Source organism: Seriola dumerili, unplaced genomic scaffold (assembly GCF_002260705.1).
Source record: "Seriola dumerili isolate Sdu_G_001 unplaced genomic scaffold, Sdu_1.0 BDQW01000668.1, whole genome shotgun sequence".
Classification (NCBI taxonomy): Eukaryota; Metazoa; Chordata; class Actinopteri; order Carangiformes; family Carangidae; genus Seriola; species Seriola dumerili.
In genome coordinates this window covers 1,338,553-1,362,862 of record NW_019174923.1, presented here as the reverse complement: position 1 = coordinate 1,362,862, position 24,310 = coordinate 1,338,553, and the positions used below count along the sequence as shown (strand labels likewise).

The following is a 24,310-nucleotide window of genomic DNA, read 5'->3' as shown; positions in this document are numbered from 1 at the left end:
CAGGGAACCGAGACCAGCCGTCAGCCAATAGCAAACAGGACACAACTTCACTGATGGGTTTGACCAGTATACCATTTATTGGATCTTTATCAGCGAGATTACTTTGATGATGGCTCCTGACTGAAGCTGTTAATGAATCTACAAGGCCCCGTGGAAACGCGGACTGATCTTTATATTGTATCAGTCCAGTCCCCCTTGATTCTTGCTCACGGTTCACATCCCGTGGATGACCAAGTTATGGCGCTGTGCCAAAGTGTTCTTCTGACACTCTGTGGTTTCCGCGGAAACTGCATCCTCTGCGGGGAACCGCGGCACATTAGAGTTGCATAATCACGATGGTTAGGCGCACTGCATGTGTTTCTGTTTTATTGACTCGCCCTGGCTGACTTCACGAATAACCACAGCTGCAATGAGGCAAACGTGATAAACTTTACAAATGATGTGACGTGAATCAGCCTGTTTCCAGTGGAAATGTATATAAGAATTGGGTGAATAGCCTACAGCAGATTAATCCGCACGGGTATTTCCCACTTTTGCTATAGATTCATTGACACACGGTTAACATTTACCACAGCAGCAATCTATTTAATGAACGTGTCAGGGAAAGAGTTTCTGTAAAGAGGAAGGAGTGTTATCAGAACAAGTCGCCACACTTGTCGCTGTGCATACTTCACTGTTTTTTCCAATAAGGAAGCTTCTTTAAGAGAATCGATGCTGACTAAAGAAAACCAACATGCCTAACAGAAAAGACAAAAAGCTTTCAGTGACTGACTTCCATGAATTTTTATTAATTGAAATATGTGGTGTAAAAAGTAACAACAAAATTTCCAGCATCTCCCAGGAAGCCCCAAGCCTGAACAATGTTCTCAGCGTTTCACCGCTGGCGTGCTTCCCCACCAGTCTCTGATCACTTTGGTTGCTTTGGCATGTATTTCAAAACATTAACTTTGACAGCCATCCACTTGGAAATGATCCAACTTTTAAATTAAGCCGCGCGGACTGGATAATTAACGGGACGAAGTCGTCCAGGATACACGCTTCATGAAGAGAATGAAAGAGAAGGGGGGGGAAAAAAGACATTTGCATCAATTTCAAGATTCAGTTCCTAATTGACAAACCAACACAACACTTAGGGCATCTGTCATTGAAGACAGGAATACGACGAGATAAAGAATGTCAAGCAAGATCCAACAAAAAAGACAATTTAAAAGCATATAAAAGCATAACGTGTATAACAAAGCCTAAAAATCTATAAAGCATTTGTTTAACTGGAGCCTACTTCTACAGCACGCCAACAAATGGTGTAACTGGCAGATATGTGAGAGGGCATCCAGATTATTGTCAAACATGAATTATAATAAGGGATCATAAAAACAACAATTAAACAGCCGTTTTCTGCACCATGTATAAAGTGACTCTTGGCTTGAGTGTGATCAAATCTTTGCGTAAATCCTCTGAAAACCAGATGTAACTATCACGAAAGGCATCTCAGTAGAGCACTGACGAGTTACCAAGGTGTAAACCCGTCAAACATTGTCACCTTCTTACCTCTTCCTACAGCAGGGTCTCCACACTTTGGTGAACAGCGTCGCTCTGAGCGCACTGCACCCTCTGATGTACAGAATGGGGGTCAGGGCAGCGTTAACTCGGGGCAAAATGCGAAGAGGGTCAGTGCCTTCATTCTTAAAGGTGTAACACGTTAAACCAAAGAAATTACAGGCTATAACGTGAAAGAATATAGGAAGCCAGGTCCCTAAGAAAAACGCAGCCACCACCAATATGAGATAGACCGATGAGCGCTTGCTCTCTCTCTCCTCAGAGGGCGGCTCCCTCTCCAGCTGGAACCTGGCAATGATGAACAGTCTAATATTCAGCCCTATCATTATAATCAGTGTGAATATGTTCCCCACAAACGTGCCAATGCTCGTGATCTGTTTGGCTACCCCGACTGTGACCAGGTTGTTCACAGCCACGATGAAGAACGCATAGACCCAGTAGGCAAAGATGACCGCCAGGGTTCTGTTTCGGGTCATGCGGTGGGAGTATTTAAAAGGTGACACCACCGCGTGGTACCTGTCGGCCTGCGCGGCCAAGATGGCCATGTACGACAGACCTAAAAATGTGGGTGCGATGTAAAAGGTTCTCGTAGGGGAGTCGAAGAAATCCCTCACATCGAGAACACCAACGTAATAATAAGACACGCCGGTGCAGATGTCACTGAGGCAGGTGCTCAGCATGTACATGAAGCGGTTCTCGCTGCGCAGCGCCCCGTTCAGCAGTATGGAGAGAGACACAGACATGTTGAGCAAAATGATGGTTGCAGCCAGGAAAATACTGAAGAGAAGCATCAACACATTGCCGAAGCTTGTGGGGGGCAGCACAAGAGACCAGCCATGGCTGCTGTTACTCATCGGTGCAGAGAAGACGTGTTGTGCAACAGAGGTGCTCAGGTCTTCATTGCACAGCAAAGACTGGCAGCGGTGCAGTGTGGAGACTGCTCAGCTGAGGGGGTTTACTTCTGCTCTCATTTATGTAGGAAGCACAGTCAAGCTTACAAGAAGACCTGGGTGACTTTAATTCCCCTGGCAACAAGTCAACAAGCTCCTGATAAAACATTCAGACATCTTATTAAAGTAACTGAGGTAATAGACCTAACAATTATAGTTAAATCTGACTAAACTCATCTTTAATCTTTTTTTTTGTTTACATTATATTCACATCTTATAGTTCTGGCTGCAGGGCTTCTTATATAAAGTTCTGAGTTGAAAGAACATATTAAAAAAAACTAAAACTAAACAGGTTCTGCAAAACTTCACCCAGAGTCAGGGACAGCCTCAGGGCCTCAGGACCTCACCATCAAGAAAGGCCTTTCAGCATGTGCATCAAACCAACCTTTAGTTTAATCCCCCAAATCTGTTATTACAGCTCAGATCTTATTATAAATTACCTCTGGCAATTTTAAAAGTCTTTCTGGGCTAAACTTTTTACCTCTGTTTAAGTTGTCTGCACCGTTTCTTATCATTCTTATTCTTATTATACTGTTTTACTTTAATGTAAAGTACTGTGACTTAATGAAGGCACCTCAGCTGTATGAAAGACATCAGGAACATTTAGTAATGGACATTAACCTCTTAAACAGTTTGTTTGAATTTAAAGACAAGAAAGAAAGTAGAGAGGGTTTTTGTCAAACATGTAAACAAATCACAGCTGCTGGGGGCCACTCATGTTTCATATAGTGTTTGGATCCTACATGAACAGCAGAGTTTGAACAAAGAAACTGCCAACATGTGTTAACTGTGCAAAGTGTCTATATTCTGACAGACTGACTTTGGTAAAGAGTGTTTCAGTGATGTCATATTTTTACACTCCAGGCCTCTAAAGGCCTTCAAGTCCTATTTGGGAAAAGAGAATGATTTTGTCCAGTGTGTGTGTGTGTGTGTGTTTGTTGAAAGTGAACAAAAAGCATTTAAACATCACAAAATCACTGAAAAATCATGTCAACTTTATAGAAAGTGGGCCTTTTTCAGGGGTTAAGGAATCGGTTCATTTGCAGCTTTACTGCAACAATGGAAGTAAATGAAGCATTGAAAGATAATGCAAACAAATTCTTGAGGTGTCCCAACTTTTGCTGATGATTTACAAACCCCCTATACAAAGCCAGTGTTGTAACACACTGTTACTACACTCTCTGAAGCATTATTTGGACTATACTGTACAGAAGGCAGTAGTGTTGTTTTGTTATCAGAATGGTGAGAAATAGACAAAGGGAGACAGACTGGTTGGTCAGGGTTTCATCCTACAGCAAGATAATAACCCAAAACATTAGAAGAATAGAACTATGGCTTCACATAATGAAAGACTTAAACCGCACGGAGCTGGTTTGAATGGGACAAAGGGTGAAAGCAGAACAAATTATACAAGTGCAAAACATTTGTGGGGACCTCCGCTGCAGTGCTGGGAAGAACTTTCTAAATAATATTTGATTTCCATTGAAGAAACATGAGGGTTGAACTATTAAAGATTAAATAGAGTTCAACAAGATGTCCTAAAACTTTTGACCGGTAGTATATATTGAATATAAACTGAATTCGCGACATAAAACAGACGTAAAACACTCCTTTACAGGCTATGACGGCATGTGTGACAAGAATCGTGATAAGAATATAATGCCAACCGAAAAGACTGTTCATTCTACAGTGAAACGATGGTTCACCCCGCCCTCTAGTGGCTGAAAAACGCAATGACTTTACTGAGGTATGCAAGTGATCAATGCTTATTTGTTTAGAAAGTTTCACCAAACTCTGTGCATGTGTCTGTTATGACGTGTTTATGTTGTTATAATACCAGCTATGTGTGTCGGTTAGGTTTTAAGATTGAAACGAGCACTTTATGTCCATTCAGGGTAATTTGGTGGACATTTACTGTTGCCTATATGATCATAGTCTACAATGGGACAAAATAGACATTTGGGAAAACTGCATCATCCTCCATTACAACAGTGTCGTCAAAAAAGAAAGGATTTAGACAGAAGTGCAAAGTCAAGAAAGAGACTCACTAAAGTTTTTCATTACACAGATGTCTTGTTTTGCCATCCCTGTTTCCTCAAATCACGTTTCTATCCAACTTAACAGCCACAACAAATAGGAGAACAAATGTCTTGACTGGCTCAGGCTGCCCTTTCTATTTGCACAATGACGATATGTTGTAAATTTATGTATTCGGTAGGTCGCAATGTTGATACTGAACACAGACAGTAGTAGACAGTAATAGACAGTATCAGTAGAATATTCATAGACCGTTTTCAAAACATCTGATGTTGCAGTACAACATGCATTTGTAGTGAGCAGGCTACACTTTCTTAATAGTTAGGCCTAAGTTCAGGTACTCAGTTCAGTTCAGGCTAGGAAAAGGTTGATGTCTGGTTTAACAGCCAACAGAAAAGCTGATTTCAGACACATCTCAGTATGACAGTGTGACAGTCGCGCGCTGTGTATGGCAGCCACCCACCTCTCATGCCGCTGCTGATGATAAACGTAGCGCTTCATTAATTTCCTATAAAACCTATTAGCTGCTGAAACTTAATTATATGCAATAATCCACGTTTTTTGGCTGTTGAAGAATATCAGCGTTCATTTAGAAAATAAGTGAGTTTTTACCCTGAAATCAAGGTAGGCTAGTGGTGAGGACAATGACGGAACTGAACTTGATAGAAGTATCATATTTTCTATTTGTGGGTCATCCTGGACCATGCAGACCTCAGACCTCAGGTGAAGGGCCGCAATAAGTCACTAAAACGTGTTGTAGAAACATCAGGACGCACAAAAAGGTGACTTGCGATCGTCTTATTACTTCACCAAACACCCCCGGGACTTCTTGTGATCAGACTTCTTATATTCTTTCCATAGGCCTATCCAGTAAACATTTGTTTATGCGGGAGCCTCATGCTCTCCAGAGATTTAGAGGTGTGCTTGAACTCTAACAAGTGGCACCATTCATGTATAAATATAACGAACGCTCGTCTCGTGGCGGAGCGTCAGGATGCTCCTTAACGGCACCGTCCCTCTGTCGGTGGATTTCAACACTCCGGAAGACTTCATCATCTTCATCTTCCACATTCTGTTCGCAACAAGCGCCGTGCTCGTCGCCGGCTCGGTGGTCATCGGGATCTCTTCCTCCCGGTCTCTCCGAGGCCAGAACCGGTTTATATTCATGTTGAACACGAGCATCAGTGACACTCTGACCGGCTTCTCGGTCTACTACCTCGGCCTCTTCGACGTCCAAGAGGGCTATCCCTCGAGGAATGGGACATACTATATTTTACCCTCATTCCTGGGTGTCAATGTGTTAACCTTCCTCTTTGCTCAGTTTGATCGCTACTTTGCCGTGTGCCATCCATTCTTTTACAACCGCTACATAACGCGGGGTTTTGTCATTGGAATTTGCGCCTTTTGCTGGATTTACACATACTCCATCCTCACGGTGCAGAATATGGTGCCCATCTCAAAGGCGGCGCAAATAAACGCGTTTGGTGTAATGACTCTACAGATTATAGTTCTCATTAAATTATTGATGACAATTAAATTATACATTATAGCCAGGAATCACCTGGTGAGAGAGGCGCCCAGCGCTGAGAGAGACAACAAGAAGGAGTCGCTGCGCATCATTGTGTTTGTGGTTATTTGTTTCTTGGCCCTGTGGTGTCCATCCTTTGTCAATATAATTGTCAGACAGTTGACTAGGAAAGGTCTGAGGTTTAAAAATGAGGCCACTAACCTGTTCGCCATCTTGGCACGCCTAAATGCACTGGTCACCCCGGCTCTGTACATCTGGGGCAGCCCGGCGCTGCGGGGGGTTGTATGGAGAATAGTGTGGCGGAGGATCTGCCCCAGACGGAGGGCAAGGTCGGTCTCAACAGTTACCGTGATTTAAAATGTCCCTCTCTTGTTGTTTAGGAACATTTGATTTTTGTCTAATTGTGTGTAAATAAGAAATATTCTGTAAGACAATTACTTTAACTCTCTCTCTCTCCCTGTCTCTTTTCAGAATTGGCTTTATCTTTGATGGAGTGAGAAACAAATTATAATGAAGCAGACAGCATCTGCATCATCATAAAGGTACCCGAAGGAATAAATGGCCAGGTCACGGGGCTGACATGGCATGTGTTTCAGTCAATTTGGAATTGATGGGATTTTTCAAATGTTGTTCAAAATGTTTCAAATGTTTTTTAAAGACTGAAACAAAACGCACTAGACAGATTGAGTTGGACTTTTGTGTGCGTGAATTCCAAACAATGGTGAAATGTGAAAGGCTGGTTTAAGATTAGGTGAGGGCATTACAGTCGGGGGCTGGGGCCACTAATTCCGACATTTCATTTGAGAAAGGATGTTCAGATGTTTTTCACAAGAAACACACCTATGTACTTGTCATATACACTAATATTTGGATAACGTTTTTGTAAAAACTGCCTCTATTGCTTGAACTAATGAATATGGATTGTGTGTTTTTTATTTTCGGGAATTCATCAAGGTTGGTTACAGAAGCCTATTATTTCAGCATAATTTGCGGACCTGATCTTTTTTGTGTCCAGACCAAATAATAAACGCGACAGCCAACAGGACGGACGTGACAGCTTCTAATAGCAGAAACACAGAGTAGGCCTCTGAACTGCCACACCAATATATTCATTTCATAAAAGCACAACATGCGAAGAGAACACCCATTCGATTTAGCACAAGGTGTAGTCTATATGAAACCGCATATACTTGTAAAATCCGGTTAATGTTCATTCATAAGTTTATGGAATTAAGCATGATGGCCGCTGCCAGCCGCAGGGTCAGGACCACGGACAGCGGTGTCGCCTGAACGACGAAGATCAAGGTCGATAACCGCGGACAGCTCCACTACAGCTGACAGCCGCAAGTTCAGCACCTTGGTCAGCTCCGTATCGTTGTTTCGCCCCTACAAGATGGACCATGAATGATTTTTGTAGAAAAGGGGAAGCTCAACTTCTATGGGCTACGAATTCATCGATTAAAAGAAAAGATCACTTAACTTGGGCAGCTTGTCTGTTGTTGAATAAACATAAAAGGGAAATTCAAATAAATAAGTAGAAAAAAAGCCGGTTTCGTGGCATGTGTTATCATAAACACCCATGTACTTTTAAGACAAGGTCGTTTTGGATGTACTTCGAACAATGACCGGCCTTTCTATCAAATTCGTCGATGTGCGGGTGGGCTTCACGTCTAAAGTGGGACTAAAATAACCCAACCAATGACTGGGTTGGTTTGAACCAAGTGCTGCGTTTTACCTTTTAACCAAACTTGGTGAGTGAATTAACTCTATTGCTGGGTTAAATATTACTTATGAACTGGGTTACTTTCTGTCTCACTACTGCTGGCTATAATACTACTACTACTACTACTACTACTACTACTACTACTACTACTAATAATAATAATAATAATAATAATAATAATAATAATAACAATAATAACAAAAGCATTATTATTGTTGCATACTTTAAAATAATTTCCCATTATCAAACAAACATATATTATATAAAAAGACGCCCCTGTAAATGTGCATTTTACATTTTTGCCAAAACCAATGCATGCATGAATACAAATGTACCACTGCACACACACACATCTGATAGTACAATTGGACAACATAATTTTATAAAACCAAATCACAACTGCCACAATCCTTCAACACATGTCCAAAAAAAAGAACCTTTACACGCACCCAAAGAGTGGGCAGAACAACCTCTTGTCCTCTAAAACGTCACAGATGAGGACTCATATCTATCGATATGATACACTGTCTTCTGGAGAAACTCCAGGTTGTCATATGTTATTGTGCTGCCCCTCCACCCCCCAAAAATGAATAAGATAAAATAAATAAAGTAAGGAAACTGAAATAAAAAGTTTGAACTGAAAAAGCCTTACAGAAAAAAAACAAAAACTTAAATGTTTATCAAGTTATTTGAACAAACAGAAGCCTATTCATTGATATGTAAAGTGATATGAGGTCATGCCTCATGGGGAAATGACAGTTTACATCGGTAGTGGCTTATCAACGAGCTATATAAAGAGAAAAAAAATCAAGCCGCATTATTGAAACAATGCTCCTGTCCAACATCACAGACTCTCTAACTGGAGAAGTGCCTCTCTCAGTGAACTTCGACACTCCTGTGGAATATCTAATTTTTATTTTCCAGATTCTATTCGCTACAGCTACTGTTCTCGTAGCCGGGCCTGTAGTCATTGCCATCTTGTCTACCAGAGCGCTTCGCCTCCAAAACAGGTTTATTTTCATGCTGAACACCAGTATTTGTGATACGCTCGTTGGGTTTTCAGTGTATTATCTCGGTCTGTTTGATGTTCAGGAGGGATATCCTTCAAGAAATGGAACTCACAATATGTTACCTTCTCTCCTAGGTGTAAACATAATGACATTTTTATTTGCACAGTTTGACCGTTATTTTGCTGTGTGCCACCCATTCATCTACACACGTTTTCTAACCCGGCGAGTGGTTATCTCAGCAAATGTCTATTGTTGGTTTCATGTCTACGCTCAGACGATCATTTCAAATTTCTTGCCCCTTTCCAGAGCAATACAGTTGTATGTTTTCAGTATTATCAGCTTACAAGTCATTGTGCTCACCAAAGTGGTCATGACTATCAAACTGTATGTTATTGCCAGATTCCAGGTAGAGAGAGACCCCCCCAGCGCCGAGAAAGAAAACAAAAAGGAGTCCTTGAGAATCATCATTTTTGTTGTCATAAGCTTCTTGGTGTTGTGGAGCCCCTCTTTTATTAATATCGTACTCAGACTGGTGATAGGAAGAGGGTTGATATTTAAGAACGAGGCCACCAATCTTTTCGCTATCATGGCTCGTTTCAACGCCGTGTGCACACCGGCGGTGTACTTGTGGGGAAGTCAGGCTCTGAGGGAAGCCCTGTTTAGGACAGTGTGGGGCAGATTGTGCCCAAGATGCAACAGGAGGTAAGAGGTTAAATGTCCCTATACTGCTGTAAAGATGCTATTCCATTCTCTTAATAGAAAACTTGTCATAAGCAGTTGATAATCTGCTTCTTTCTCAGAATTGGCTCGTGTCCTGTGAAGGGAAGCGGCGAAGGAAGGCCGATGAAGATTCATTGATTGTGACACGTGTTAACCGAGGACTACTGCAAGGATTTGGTGGCAAAGGACTTTATGAAAATAATTAAAAGTAAAAAGGAGAAAATATTCAAACTGTAAATCTAATTTAAAAAATAAATGTTTTTATCACACAATATGTTGTCACCGACAGGTTGCTTCTGACACTGAACTGCAGTTTGCCCGTCTGGTCTGGTCGGGATTTTTGTGAATTTATATTATATTATATCTATATTGTTCAAATAATTAAATAAGAAGAGTAACTCCTCAAAGCTCACTCTTGCGTCTTTATACTTCAATTATCCTAAGGTATTCTAATGCAATGGAATATGACATATCACTGATTTAACGAACATTTTCCTGTAGCATCATACGAAATTGACATTTTGTTGTGGTCAAGTTCAGTTCAATATATTATTATTGACATTCTCATTATTATCACTATTACATTTTAATGAACCAGATAACCGAATGAATTATTTTTAGGTCATGGTAAAATGCCGATTTTCAGCATATGTGGATTTATAACAGTGTAAGAGAAATGTGTGTAGGAGAGAAGTTAGTCAACACTGCACCAAGAAGCCGAGCAGATCTGTAACATCAATATATTAGACTTTTTCTGCTGGACTTTCCTCTTTCATCTGTAGTGCTAAAAAGCTCAAGATAAATTTACTTTATTTGCACAACTATATTCCAAAGACAATAAAATAATACAAAACGTTAAAAAAAAAAGAAAGAAAGAAAGAAAGAAAGAAAAGAGATGCTACGGACCAGACTGACCTACTGTGGATTGCGGGCATGTAATAGGCCCAGGCCTGTTAGCTAATGAGGCCATGCTGTCTGTTGTGGACAGCTCCTGGTGCTGAAATTATGTCTAATAACCCTACCTGACGCAGCCTTTAACAGATGAATGAGTACCAGTTCATTATAATCAACTGTCTCTTGTTTGAACATTTTGAGCCCACAGCAATATTTCACCAATAGTCCCATAAACACAAATGGCGGTTAAAACTGTTTTACTGAGCACTGGTCTGTTTTGGTTAATTAGAATCAGATATATTTTGTCGTACTTTAAGTCTTTTTAATTGGCTATTTCATTTAAGTCTCGGTCTGTGCTGATGAAAAAAATCGCTGTAAATTTAAAATAGCACCCTCTGCTGGTGTTTTTGGATAACATACAACTCAAACGAGTGATAAAAGCTCATGTAAATTCACATATAGCCTAATATTAATGCAGTGATATGTAGTGTTGGGAAGGTTACTTTTGAAATGTAATAGGTCATTGATACCCTGATGTACTGTAACTTTAATCTAGTCCGTTGGTGCCCTGTGGAAATGTCACAACTTTATGAGCTCTACAAGTTAATATTTAATGAAAACTCTGCTGAATTAAGTTAGTGAGTCTTATTATTAGATCACCTATCTGACCCGAGTTCTCCGCAGATATGCCAAAAGAAAGCTCGGCCAAAAGATGCAAAGCAACAGAATGCATCTTATCTGTCAGTGTTTTACCTATAAAAGAATATATTCAAATATAACCCGTTTGTAAACACCTACATTTTGATTAGTAATTGAATTACATATTAACTGAAGGTCTAACAGATTACATTCACATTAATTGTTATTTAATTGCGTAGGTTTGTTTGTTTCTTTGTTTTTTTAGGTTGTCTTTATCAGGTTTACATTCGTTGTCACACATCACTAGAAAATATTTTTTCTTTTTAATGTTTTTGCATTGTTGCTGCATCAGGGTGAGCACGTTTTGTTATTTGGCTGCACAACAAAAGCCGAATAAAAGCCTAATGTGCTGCATGTTAGAAGAAAGAATGAAACATACTATAATATAGTTAATATCTTCAAAGGTTAAATTCGCTGGTGTTAAAGGGAACGATACGGTCAATTACAATCACATCAAAGCAAATCTCAAGAGATCAAGGCTGGTGACTTCAGCAGGTCTACATATATATAAAATAATGGTAGCGCTTATCCATTTGCGCATAAACAATGCTCCTCTCCAACATCACACAGTCTATGACAGGAGGAGTGCCTCTCTCGGTGAACTTCGACAGTCCTGAGGACTATTTCGTCTTTATTTTCCAGATTCTATTCGCTACAACTACTGTTCTCGTAGCCGGAACAGTAGTTGTGGGCATCTTGTCCACCAGAGCGCTCCGAATTCAAAACAGGTTTATTTTCATGCTGAACACCAGTATTTGTGATACGCTCGTTGGGTTTTCAGTGTATTATCTCGGTCTGTTTGATGTTCAGGAGGGATATCCGTCTAGAAATGGAACTTATAATGTACTACCGTCACTTCTAGGGGTCAATATACTGACATTTTTGTTCGCACAATTTGACCGCTATTTTGCTGTGTGCCACCCTTTCATCTACAGCCGCTTCATAACGAGACCGTTTGTGATAGGTGTGAACCTCTACTGTTGGGTTTACAACGCTGCTCACTTGCTCGCCAGGAATGTGTTGCCACTTTCCAAAGCCATCCAGCTGTATGTATTCAGCATAGTATTTTTTCAGCTAATTGTGCTCACCAAAGTGGTCATGACTATCAAACTGTATGTTATTGCCAGATTCCAGGTAGAGAGAGACCCCCCCAGCGCCGAGAAAGAAAACAAAAAGGAGTCCTTGAGAATCATCATTTTTGTTGTCATAAGCTTCTTGGTGTTGTGGAGCCCGTCTTTTGTTAATATCATCATCAGATTTGTGTTAGGCAGAGGGCTGACATTCGGGAACGAGGCCACCAATCTTTTCGCTATCATGGCTCGTTTCAACGCCGTGTGCACACCGGCGGTGTACTTGTGGGGGAGTCCGGCTCTGAGGGACGCCACGATGAGGACATTGTGGGGCAGACTCTGCACAAGGTGCAAGAAGAGGTAACATAAGGAGGGAAAAACACGGGGGAAACTGCTTACATTCACTACCAAGTTCAACCGATTTTATAGTGATTTGTATCCACTGATGCATTCATTGCTCATTTAAATTGTCTATGCCCCCTTTCTTCAGAGTCGACTCCTGTAATGGGAAGGCAGATAATAAAAAGTCATGGAAATAACAAGAACCCGAAGACTCCATGCGGCACGTTGTCCTAATCAACTGCTTTTTTTTCTTTGCCATCTCCCCCTCCCTCCCCGTTCTGTCTCTCTGTCTCTCTCTTTGAATAAGTTCGACTGAAACTATATAGCCTACTCATTATAAGAGTTGTTATGCTCATTCTATTTTCTGAAATGTTTCCATCACTGGATCTTACAAGGTCGTGCTAATGTTTGATCTGAACTAACTGTTGATTCAGTGACAGTGTCCTGATAAGCAGTTACTCCTATCAAATATTAAACTATAGTGCTGTGCTGTAGTAGAGAAGCAATGGTATACAGTAGTTTAGATTAAGGCCAGGGGCAGCCCTCCCCCTAAATCTGTGAAATCTAAATTATAAAACAAATGGCAAATAAAATGGAAAATGTGTAAGTTTCATTTTATAAGTTAATTGGCTCTAAAGAGGTGCTGGGGCAGCTAGGTGGAGACTGGCGTCTTTCTATCCTAGTGATATCCAGATCAAAATGACGAATGGACAACTTGGTATACTGGGTTAGTGAGAATTAGATAACACCCTTATTATTGCTGGCGTTTCCACTGTGTTTTTGTCATGTTAAGTGAATCTGTAGATGTGTCGCTGTCCATGCTCCTTGGTTCTGAATCGCAGTTAGACTGATTTTTAAACGTGTTTCAGCTTGTTTTGGTGTTTGTGGTGTTTTTTTTTCCTCCTCCAGTCAGTGTGTATTCTGTAATGGCTTTGAGTTTTCTGGTTTTGGTCTTCGGTGTGCGGATGAAGCCAAAAACCATTTTTTGTACTAGGAGAACAGGTTAATATCACACTGAGGAGAGATAAGACGAGTCTACCATCCCTATATGCCCAATGAAAGACAAACAATAAAATTCTATGATACTAGTTTCTACTTTAAATCCATCCATACATAAACAATAAATAAATACAGGCATACTTTTTCTCAACTTATTTTTTCCCACAAGTGAAAGACCTTAAATCAAAGCACTTTCATATATATCATTATTTATTCATATATGAATGAAAAGTTTGTGGAAAAAAGGTTATCTGAAAGGACTGTAAAATTAAGTGTTTGTGTTGAGGCCTAGCAGCTCCTGTTAACTTTAGATACAACCTCTTTTACGCCACAGAACCACACGAGCCAACATGCACAACCTCAGATTAAATTTCTCAGATTCAAATCTGAAAATTCAAATAAATTCCGATAAATTAAATAAAAGAAATCTGAACTTCAAACAGCCATTCTGGACTTACTGTACTTTGAGCAAAAATAAGTAAGAAATTGGGCCTTACAGAAGCTAACAACAACTTACTGGTACTATATCATGCATAATGCTTTTCAGGACACAAATTCATGCAGTCTATCAAACAAATTTATATTGCAGCATGTGGGAGGATGGCAAGCAAAAAGAATAAACTGTTTGTGCCATGCACAGGGATTGCCAAGTTGGTTTGAGTTGATTCTTAAAATACATGTACAGTCTAGGCATTGGAAGAATAATGACAAGTGACTGGTTCATAAAGAATAATAACCTAAAATAACGGCAGGTATTGTATGAAGCTGCAAACAGCAATTATGTTCTTTCCATGTAAAGTGTTTTGAACTCTGTACTCTAATACAGTTATACCTTTTTCACCCACTCTCATAGTACCCCGGTGTATAACCTGTCACATACCCTACATGGATCAATACCTATATTAGAAATCAGTTCCTGACCAAGCCCAAGATCTCTGAATACAAGGAAAAACTCATCAATAAGTGTCAGAAACCACATTACGGGAAAATCAAGACCTGGCCCTACCTCCGTGAATAACTAGGGGTGCAATAAGAGTTGTAGATGAGCAATGACAATTATATATATTAAAGAAACCTGTTCCAATTAACAGACCATCTAATATAATGCAAGTGCAGTATTGTATAAGTGTACAATTGTGTATAAGTGTAAGCCGAGTAGTATAGGCTTCAATTTAATTCAAATTTATATTGACCAAAAAGGGGGAAAAACTGTGAATCAATAGAGCCTATCAAACACAAAACTACTCTGAACCTCTTCACCAAGTACTCATTTCAGAAGAATACGTTATCTGATGAAAACATGGAACATCTTTGCAATGTTTATCAACTTGAGGATCTAGCACAGGACATATAGAACTGCTCATATAACCATACAAACAGGTGAGTTCAGTAATAAGATTTATAATCTTGTGGATGCTGCAGGTTCAGGACCATGGTCAGCTTCACCATCAACCATAACACTTGCCCCTCCGCATGTTGACTGAAACAGTCCAGGGGGATTATTTTCTTTTTCTTTTTCACACTTTTGCCAGTTCTGTCACATATATTATTCAAACACATCTTAAATAAAAATTCTAATCTTGCAATCCAAATTTAAATGAAACACGCAGATAATGTCACATTTAACTTAATAACCTTGCTGTTGACTACTCAAGTACACTGTGTTTTAAATATACAATAACAATAACAATAACAATTATAAAACAGCACATTTAAACACTGAAATGTTTAATTAAATGAATCAGAAAGCCGTTAAATGTGTTTTTCCTGTCACTTAATGTAATTCTCCACAAATCAAAGAGGTAAGGTAATGCGAGTGACTTTTGGGTGGCGTAGTGAAATACAAAGTAAGGTGCACACATTAGTCTATTTAAACAGAAACTAAACTGATCATTGCTCTCATTATCTCTGTTGACAAGTAATAACAACAAACATTTTGGTGCAATGAATAAACTTTTCTCCTTCTTTACTCACAGCTTGATTGGGGGTTTAATAGGGTAAAAAGTGAAAGGGATTCCTAAGGGAAAAGGACAACATCAAAGTGGTATAGTTGAATTTCTTTCTGCTGATTACACAAAGAACAGCAATATCTGTGCGTTTGGTAATACACTGGGTATTTATATATCCCTAATAAAAGTCACTTTTCATTATCATTACTTTGTAATCATTGTGTCAATCTTGTTTATCTAAACTGCTGTACACACATTGGTCTGGATAAAGAGTAATGAAAATGTCAATAAATATTGTAAATACAAAGTAATAAAGGGCAATTGGTTTTTACTGCCACAGTAGTCTGGGTGATTGGGCTTCAGGCACATGTGTATGGCCTTTAAAGTTTTACAGATGTGTATCTCCGAAAGGCAATAAATGATAGCCTGTTATGCAAAAAGTTTCATTTTATATTTATTTGCCATAAGAAAAAGAATGTTCACTTCTGACCGGAGTGCTATAGTTCATGCAGATAAACAGGAAGTTATTTACATTATTACAGTGAGACGACATTCCCCGTAAGCGGTTGTGGTGAAGTATAACATATGCTTTCATGACCTGTTCTTTGTTCCCAAATGGCCTGCACAATCGCTTGAACTATTAGACAAGGCAGAAGAAACAGTGCACTTCAATTTGTATGTGTTGTATTAATGCATATTGGATTTTCCAGTTTCACCACTCACTGGTGACCAACAGATCATCTGAACACAAGTTCCTGGAGACTGCTCTGCTGGAAGACACTCACATGACCACTGACTAATTATTCTGAGCATAAGTTCTTCTGTCTTTACCTGGTATAGCATATCCAACAAAGAGGTTTACCAATAGGTTTTCTCCACATGGCTTCAGCTGTGTGTGTACCTGATCTAGTCATGTGTCCATATGTAAATTTATTGGTTCAGCACTAGTGCGTGTGAATTCGTTTACCACCACCAAAGTCTTTCCCTGCAAGGCTGTCAGGTTATTCACTGCTGACATGATATGCACCAATGGAAAAATGTTGACTGATTGAGGGGGTGGATGAAGTTGTGAGTGTGAGTCATTTCTACCACAGTGTCCATGGTGGTTGCTTGAGTGGGAATGAGGCCAGAGAGGAAACATTGACGGGAATGGAAATGACAGCCCACGGCAGTGCTTGTCTCTCAAGAGATCGTCTGATCATCATCCTAGAACACATGGAAAAGGGGAAAATAAATCATTAATATCCCAAAATGTATTGTAACAATCCTTAAATATAATAAAATAAAATGCTCTGAATGGCTGTTTGTGTGTGTGTATATCTGTCTTACCCATCACGTCCCAGCAGAAACAGAGCAGGTATGCTTGGTTTGACAGTGGTTCCATCAGTGATCATATCAAGGTACTGACTGTCATTGTCCACTGCATTATCAGCAATAAGAACAGCTTTGCCCCCTGCTTCCTCCACATGCCGCGCCTTTTGTACAAAGGAACACCCTCTGGAGAAAAAACGAAAAAAACATTAGAAACTAGTTTAAAATGTGCCAGCAAAAACAAGTTGTAGTACTACCAATGACCTGTTGTCACATATTTATTCACATGTTTATGCTTTATACTTCTATTTTTTTAGCACACTGAATGACCTGTGTATGACAATGTGCTATACAAATATATTTGCCTAGCCTTGTGAAACTCTATTGTCCCATAGAGGCAGTTTGATTTGCATTCCAAAAATGTGCGTGATATCATTTCATCTGTACCTCACCTTCACACAAATACCCTGTGTAAGACACCTGAATTCCACTTAATATTCAACATGACACATTACTCTTGGTATTTCTTAAAAAGCCAGAAAAACTGCTCACTTCAGTTATGTGTAAATAGCTTTAAAGCTGAAAAAGATACATTTAGGGTTAAGAGGACTTGACCTCAATACTTTTTTTATTCCAGAGGTAACACATAACTTGCACCTACAATACAACAGCTCAAACTGTCGTTTTTTAAGGCTGTGAGAGGACAATCAATAATGGAACCACACCCAAGCTTAGGACAGTTGCTTTACTAGGAGAAAACTCAAATGTCTCCATTTCTTACAGCCACGCCCTGGGCTTCTTATCTTAAGCTTAGTCTCAGGGCACAGCTTCAATTAGTCTCCTTCCCTTCCCCTCCCCTCAACTGCTAAATGGATCTGTCCAATCTTACAGGTCCAGTTACTGGTTTGTTTTCACATCCTCTCTGGCTTATAGAGGTGCAACTATATGTGTTGAAGCATGTTTGCATACCCCCTTTCCACCAGGATTACTTGTCCCTGAATGATTTCTCTGTCCTTCAGGTCTGAGCAGCCATCTAATGGGTCTGCTGGCACCAGGAAAATCTCATCATAAGATGATGTCTAACAACCAAGGGAGAGAAGAGTAATGTGATTAGAGGGGGCGAGCATACATGTGTATTTAGCTTGAGAATCCTTTGGGCATTCAAATTCAAATGAGGAGTGTACTTACAAAATCTCCTCCAAAGTCTCTAGCAGGTGCTGCACTGAAGATATACCCTATCTCCTCTGGACTGATGACCCGGAAATACAACAGTTCATTGATCCCAAGACCTGGAGCGGTCCAAAAAAAAGAGAAACACTTACCACTAGCTTAGCTCAGAGTTGCGAATAACCAGGATGAAGTCAGTGCAGGTTAACCACAGAAGCAGGCTGACATAGGATGGAAATACACTGGCAATATGACACAGTACACTTCTGACGAACCGTGTGAAATTTGCATGTGTGCGCAGCCAACCTACACGTGTATAAACAATGGATAAATAAAAGCTTTAGCTAACGCCGACCGTTAGCTAAATTAGCTATTTACTAGCATTTGAAATTCGCCTCTGCCTCAATGACTGTTCCTCACCTGACACGCGACTGAACTGCATGAAAAAACTCCACAGGTACGAAACTAAAGCTGCTGTCCGAAGAACCTTTGCCATGTTCAAGACATTTACAACGTTACATAGACGAAACTTCAGTGTGCCTTATATTTGGCAGCGACATTTGGTCCATGTGTAGCGTTAGTTATCGCTACGCCAGTGAACAGCAGGTTAGCAGCCATAACCACTCTTCCTGTCATGCGCATGCTACCATCGTTAAACCGGATTAACGTGCAAGGGAACGCGGGGCAGAAATTAGCTGTTGGGTCCTTTTAATCTGACCCCATCCCGTTTCTACAAATAGTACACCTCTGTGCAGTGTGCAGCCTACACTTTTTATATTCTAGTTTATCTCGCAAGAGCCCCAGTTTGTGCCTTTCATGAATCATATAGGCCTGCATTAATGCACACAGATAACCAATTTCTTTGTTTAGAAATTGCTCCAACTGTTGAGAAAATAATTAAAGTAATAATAATAATAACAATAATAATAATAATAATAATAATAATAACAATAATAATAATAATGATAATAATGAAATAAAATAGAAATAATTTGAGTTAAACTTTATTATATCCTTTTTGATGGTATAGATTTATTGCATGGTTGTTGCACTAGACTGCATTAATTTGTGTATCTCACAAACTGGTAATTCACAGAATCACACAAATAAGGCCTTCAGTTTAAAGATTTTAGATATTCAGTTTAATATCCTTAAAATCCAAAATGTTTCACCTTTGATTAGGCACTCAACAAATGCAATCAAATGTACAATTTATTTACTTAATACTGTATATATATAAGAGGAGTTTGTACACCATAACATTCCCATTTTTATTGAACATGTTCTTTGTAAGGTGTCTGGTTCCTCTTAGCATTTTTGTTCCTTTTTTTATTCCCTCCCTTATTGCATTTCCTTTTGCAGTTGTCCAAGTACCCTGGTGGCAACTCTGGACAGCAAGATTTTTCTGTGTTTCTGCAACAGCACCACTTCTCCTCCTTTATGATCACCTGCAATGAGTTAAGGACAGATTAGGTTCTGAAATGGTGAACTTTATCAGCCTGTCTTTGCAAATTCTGGCTATATATAGCCTACAAAGAATGTCTCCTATTACTGTTTGGTCGCTATCAGTGCCAGGTGTCAGATGTCAGGCTATCACGGAAAGAATTTTTCCCTGTCGATGAGCCGTCAGAAAATACATTTATTTAACATTGTAAGGTTTGGACTTGCAGATAGCATTTCATGCCATAATTCTAGTTGGGATTCAATGTATCATCTTTAACAAATCTGGCTGGTAAAGCAGGTGCAGCTTTGATAAACCTGCTGCATTTTGCTGTTTGCTATGTAGTTAATGCCTTAGAGCATCTGTATTTGTTCACACAGTCTTATCACTGATTGATGGCATATTATGTTAAAACTGAAAGTATTAGCATGATAGTGTAGCTGACAGCCACTGAGAAAGAGTTTCCCCTTGTTGTTACTGTCTCACTTATTTTTATTTGTTCCACTTCTTTAAAAAATGTTGGAGTACAAGGACTATTCAATAAATGCCAGATATGTAATTGTAGGTTTTCTACCTGAACTAGGTGATAAGTATTAAATGAAATAAAAAGGATTCCTTTCTGAAAAATTACTATTGGTCATTCATCACCAGCTAAAAACGGCTGAATATTATAAATAGCCTGTAGCCTTTAATAAAGGGTAACTTGATTACCAATAAATGATAACTTAGAGGGGCTTGTATGCATTAAAAGTGACTAGTCGTCATGATAAGCTAGGACATCCATTATAAATGTTACTGGCGTATTGTAAGTCACATAATAGGGATCAGTAACTAAAACTTGTTGCTGTTCCTCTTTTTTGGTATATAACACCTTTTCCTTTTTAAGATGATTCTTTATTAGAAGCTCTAGGATTAATTATTTTCATACAAGAGACATCAGACATTAAACCTGCTGGTTTGACCTTAGAAAATCAAGGAGCATGCAGTACTAAGATTTCAAATATTTTGTCCACTGCCATAAACTACATGAATGTGGTTTAACACTGAATGATACTGCTCAGGATTTCTGTTTATCTGGCAAGTAGGTGTACACATGTCATGAGCAACACATAAATGAAGAAGGAACATATATAAGGAAGGAAGCAACATGCTCTTTTAATAGCCATTTGTTTTGCACAGCACAAAACCACCAAAACACACAGCAACACCAACTCACTCAAACAGAAATCACAGGGACAAGAAACATGAAGTGCAGACTGAACTGGACTAAAGAGGAAATTTAAAATTTAATTTCTGATGCATCTCTGATGCAAGTTACGTATTATGTAGATATCTTTAGATTTTAATGTCAAGGCTGGAGTTTTGTCCTTAAATGGACAAAACTGTGGAGACCCATTTTATAGTATTTGAAAAAAAAAATAACCCCACCTGATATTTTTGTGGTAGATACAATCAATGATACAGTCGTTGCCTAGTGTCCTCCTTCACATAGACCGCTGATGGTTATCAGACCCCAAATTGGCAAATAGTGCTTTTGAAAGTTTTTCTTTAGATTTATGTGTGCATGATTTACTTTAAATAATAAATATATAAACAAATAAATAGTTTGACCTCAGTCATAAATAAAAATAAATAATGATAGTGTGCTGATGTGTGCAAAACTCTTCTGGTGAGTGCTGTGTTATCTCTTGGCCAAAGGGAGATAGCCAGAAACAAATAGTGAAAAACAGTTTGTGAGAGGACATGACAGGAAATTGTAGACATGTAAGGACAAAGAAAGAGCAAGAACACAAAGTGCTGGCTTCGGATAATGTCAGTAGGTTACATTTTTCCAAGGAGTCCACTGGCTCCAGTTGGAGAGCACCAGTGGGTCTCTGGAGCGAACCCTGAGCATGCTGATCTTCTTCGGTATCAGAGCAGATGGAGAGCCTATAACCTAAAGGCAGACAGATCACACAATAAGGAAACAAACTGCAATGGAGCGACTGACAGGCATTGAATGATAACCAGACATTGTTTCGTTGCAAGCTTGTATGTACCTTTATCTCTTTGCCATCGTCTTTCAACTTGTATTGAATCTCATGCTCCAGACTGAAGAAACTGTGAGGACTGGACCAGCTGGAAGGTGGATCAATGGTCACATTCAGTTCCTGCTCCACCTCCTGACAGTTGATAATCTGGGGACTCTCGGGTTGAACTTGACAGAAGAACAATCAAAGTTAAAAAATTTGCTTTACTTATTGTTTACTTCAAACCTTGATGATCTTCTGCTCAATGCCTTTAGCTCATTCACTCAGCTTACTGATGTCTCTGAGATAAAATCTTTTGGTTCTCCTGAGGATGTTGTTGTTCATGATGGCCTCAGCAGTGAGTACAAGCATGTTGGTTTCCTCAGCGTAGGGTGAGAGGGAGTGGGACAGCTCAAACTGGAATCCCCCATTCAGATGCTGACCGCTGCTGTTGACCCAGTGACACGACTTCCTACCTTCACTGCTACAGAGGCAAGCAGGAAGTCAGACACTGAGTTAAATATGTAACTGAGTGAGTACCATTCTTTCAGCTTCTTGGTCTATCTTCATATACCATAAGCAACAGACCTCTTTACTGTATACTGTCTGTGTTTTTTAAATTTACTTACCAGTCATCTCCCAGTCCAAGGCGCACTGCTGTGTATTTACCCTTGGTCCAGTTGCAGCTGAAGGTACAGTCATAAGACTTTGCCCAACATTTCATGAGAGAATCTAGAGGTTTAACAGAAAATGTTTAAACTTCATCACACCAAAAAATGAAGAGAAAATATCACTGAATGTAAGATATTTACAGGGCTTCAAGAAAGTGTTCAGATACTTTCAATTTTTTTACACTTTGTTATACTGCAGCCTTATATTAAAATAAAAAAACAACAACATTTATGGCACCTGAGTGAAATTTCAAGTGTCTTAGCAAAAGGTCTGAATATTAACGTCAATGTGATATATCAGTTTTTCAATTTTAATCAATTTGAAAACATTTCTAAAATTGTGTTTTCACTATGTCATTATGGGGTATTGAGTTTAGATTGACGAGGGATAATGTTTTTATTTTATTTTAGCATAAGGCTGCAACATAACAAAATGTAAAAAAAACGTTTGAATCGCTCTGAAAACTTTCTAAATGCACTGTATGTTCGAAGTCCATTACAGCATGATTCAGAATGTGCTGACTTTCAATTTCGTTCTCCAGAGAGAGAAATATTCCAGCCAGACTCACATGCAGGGAGTTTCGAGACTTAAATTGGCTTTGTCAGCACCAACTTTGGATATTTAGGTTCCTCGAATTGAGAGTCTTGTCATTTACACTATAAATGAAAAGAAAAATGAGAATTCAAATGAGGATCTCACCAAAGTCATCTCCCTCCTCAGCCTCCACCAGCAGAAAGGTTGATGATAACCTCTCTTCTCCACTCCAGCAGCTGTATTCTCCGAGTAGGGGTGAATCTACATCTGACACGATCAGATTTTTGCCAACCTGCTTGTAAGTGCTGTTCAAATCCTCAATCTCTTCAGCCTCATCCACCGTCTTTGCAGCAAGCTTCCAAGTGAAAGGTCCGTCGAAGTTTGTATTGCAGGTCAGTGTCACAGAGTTACTGTGATCCCTTTTTGCCGTAACAACTAGACAGAGACACACACATGCACAAAACACATAGATTAACAAATCAACAGCCACTGAAGATATGGAAAAATTCCTATCAGAAAAAACCTGTAGACCATAAATGAGACGTACAATTTTCTGGAAAGTGGTGGAGTCCTAGTACTCCAGTGGGGTCGATGAGCAGAAGCCCAAATATCCACAGAGACAAAGTCTTCTGTGGGATTGTGTGACAAGAGGAAAAGATTACTGAAAACGATCCATTACTTGCATTAAAACCTAAGTAATTATCCCATGATTTACCCGTTTTATCTTAATAAAAACTTGTTCATGAGACACTTCAATTGGCTGAATTCTTTTAGTTGAAAAAACATGTTTTGATAATGCAAAAATAATCAGAATAGCAAATTACTATAATATCATTTATCATAACCAATCAGATGCCACATCATCTGACCAAATAACAATAAGTATAATTTAAAAATCTTGAGCATTTTCCTTGCTTTGACTCCCAGTAATTAGTTCTTACCATTTGGATGAAATTACACTGAAGTGATACAATGAAAAAAAATGAATAGCAGAAGTTCAGCCGCAGTAGTTCTGATGACTGTATGCTCTTACTGACCACTGAGCTTCATTTTTATATCTTTGCATACAGCATACATCATCATCACCATAGTCATCACAGTCATACCCCTTTTTTGAGGTGTGAGAGAAACTAAGATAGTAAATGGATAAGAAACATATGGTGGGCAGTGCTGTCAGCAGTTCTGCTGGTGGATTTCCTCCATAGTATTTTGCCTATCAAATTAGTAAAACAGATGCAGTGTGAGTTTCAAATAAGAGGCTGATAGGTAGAGATAAGAAGTGTTAGTGTTAGAGTGAGTGTTCGGTGGGGTGGGGGGTTACCCTCGACCTTTCAGCTGAAATAAACAGTACACAGTATCTGGCCTATGCTGTATCTGATTAAGACACACACACACACACACACACACACACACACACACACACATTTGATCGTCTATCTTTATCATTTAATTTTGAGGCAAATCTTATTTCCCTGAGGCCAGTTCACCTAAAATGAACATAATACAGATGTCCTACCTGTGGGAAATGGAATAGAAATTTTACAAATAAGTTGTTAGTCGGTCTACACATGTTATCTGTCCTTTGTGGGTGTTGTAAAATTGTTCTTTTTTTGTTCTATTTTGTTTTTCAAATGTTTATTTTACTTTTTACTCTTTCCTCACACTTTATAGACCAAATTATTGCTAGGTTGATTGAAA

At 39.2% G+C, this 24,310-nt stretch overlaps 6 protein-coding genes across 7 annotated transcripts; 3 read left to right on the top strand and 3 right to left on the bottom strand.

Annotated features, from left to right (window-relative positions):
- Nucleotides 1-1,544: 1,544 nt before the first annotated feature.
- Nucleotides 1,545-2,411, bottom strand: LOC111236461 (adenosine receptor A2b-like). Its single transcript, XM_022765195.1, has one exon. The coding sequence runs from the start codon at nt 2,409-2,411 to the stop codon at nt 1,545-1,547; it is 867 nt and encodes a 288-aa protein (XP_022620916.1).
- Nucleotides 2,412-5,538: 3,127 nt separating this feature from the next.
- LOC111236460 (G-protein coupled receptor 183-like) lies at nt 5,539-7,136 on the top strand. The gene is made up of 2 exons (XM_022765194.1): nt 5,539-6,401; nt 7,088-7,136. Exons 1-2 carry the CDS (start codon nt 5,539-5,541, stop codon nt 7,134-7,136), a joined length of 912 nt encoding a protein of 303 aa, XP_022620915.1.
- A 1,487-nt stretch (nt 7,137-8,623) lies between these two features.
- On the top strand, nt 8,624-9,511 carry LOC111236459. Its single transcript, XM_022765193.1, has one exon. It carries the CDS (start codon nt 8,624-8,626, stop codon nt 9,509-9,511), a length of 888 nt encoding a protein of 295 aa, XP_022620914.1.
- A 2,153-nt stretch (nt 9,512-11,664) lies between these two features.
- LOC111236458 (ovarian cancer G-protein coupled receptor 1-like) lies at nt 11,665-12,552 on the top strand. The gene has a single exon (XM_022765191.1). The coding sequence runs from the start codon at nt 11,665-11,667 to the stop codon at nt 12,550-12,552; it is 888 nt and encodes a 295-aa protein (XP_022620912.1).
- A 2,730-nt stretch (nt 12,553-15,282) lies between these two features.
- On the bottom strand, nt 15,283-18,574 carry pradc1 (protease associated domain containing 1). Its single transcript, XM_022765265.1, has 5 exons — nt 18,377-18,574; nt 17,978-18,078; nt 17,759-17,868; nt 16,808-16,975; nt 15,283-16,684 (listed from the first exon to the last, which is right to left on the bottom strand). The coding sequence occupies exons 1-5, from the start codon at nt 18,450-18,452 to the stop codon at nt 16,564-16,566; spliced, it is 576 nt and encodes a 191-aa protein (XP_022620986.1). The 5' UTR covers nt 18,453-18,574; the 3' UTR covers nt 15,283-16,563.
- Nucleotides 18,575-19,143: 569 nt separating this feature from the next.
- On the bottom strand, nt 19,144-23,631 carry LOC111236515 (interleukin-12 subunit beta-like). 2 transcript variants are annotated; one of them, XM_022765271.1, is made up of 8 exons: nt 23,554-23,620; nt 23,160-23,241; nt 22,778-23,047; nt 22,036-22,138; nt 21,700-21,890; nt 21,437-21,594; nt 21,223-21,333; nt 19,144-19,404 (listed from the first exon to the last, which is right to left on the bottom strand). In XM_022765271.1, the coding sequence occupies exons 1-8, from the start codon at nt 23,554-23,556 to the stop codon at nt 19,228-19,230; spliced, it is 1,095 nt and encodes a 364-aa protein (XP_022620992.1). In that variant the 5' UTR covers nt 23,557-23,620; the 3' UTR covers nt 19,144-19,227. The 2 variants fall into 2 exon arrangements, with proteins under 2 accessions (XP_022620992.1, XP_022620993.1); XM_022765272.1 differs by lacking the exon at nt 19,144-19,404 and having other exon boundaries at nt 20,532-21,333; nt 23,554-23,631.
- Nucleotides 23,632-24,310: the final 679 nt, after the last annotated feature.

What these genes read in the sequence shown, in the direction of transcription:
- LOC111236515 (XM_022765271.1), bottom strand. An exon ending in CTTGGACTGGGAGATGACTG is followed by an intron (nt 21,891 to 22,035) that starts GTAAGTAAATTT and finishes TTGCCTCTGTAG; the next exon opens with CAGTGAAGGTAGGAAGTCGT. An exon ending in AGTGGACTCCTTGGAAAAAT is followed by an intron (nt 19,405 to 21,222) that starts GTAACCTACTGA and finishes AACTCATTGCAG; the next exon opens with GTGATCATAAAGGAGGAGAA.
- LOC111236459 (XM_022765193.1), top strand. Translation starts at nt 8,624, where the DNA reads ATGCTCCTGTCCAACATCACAGACTCTCTAACTGGAGAAGTGCCTCTC.
- LOC111236460 (XM_022765194.1), top strand. Translation starts at nt 5,539, where the DNA reads ATGCTCCTTAACGGCACCGTCCCTCTGTCGGTGGATTTCAACACTCCG. An exon ending in TGCCCCAGACGGAGGGCAAG is followed by an intron (nt 6,402 to 7,087) that starts GTCGGTCTCAAC and finishes TTTTGTGTCCAG; the next exon opens with ACCAAATAATAAACGCGACA.
- pradc1 (XM_022765265.1), bottom strand. Translation starts at nt 18,452, where the DNA reads ATGGCAAAGGTTCTTCGGACAGCAGCTTTAGTTTCGTACCTGTGGAGT. An exon ending in GCAGTTCAGTCGCGTGTCAG is followed by an intron (nt 18,079 to 18,376) that starts GTGAGGAACAGT and finishes GGACCGCTCCAG; the next exon opens with GTCTTGGGATCAATGAACTG. An exon ending in GAGACTTTGGAGGAGATTTT is followed by an intron (nt 17,869 to 17,977) that starts GTAAGTACACTC and finishes CTTGGTTGTTAG; the next exon opens with ACATCATCTTATGATGAGAT.
- LOC111236461 (XM_022765195.1), bottom strand. Translation starts at nt 2,411, where the DNA reads ATGAGTAACAGCAGCCATGGCTGGTCTCTTGTGCTGCCCCCCACAAGC.
- LOC111236458 (XM_022765191.1), top strand. Translation starts at nt 11,665, where the DNA reads ATGCTCCTCTCCAACATCACACAGTCTATGACAGGAGGAGTGCCTCTC.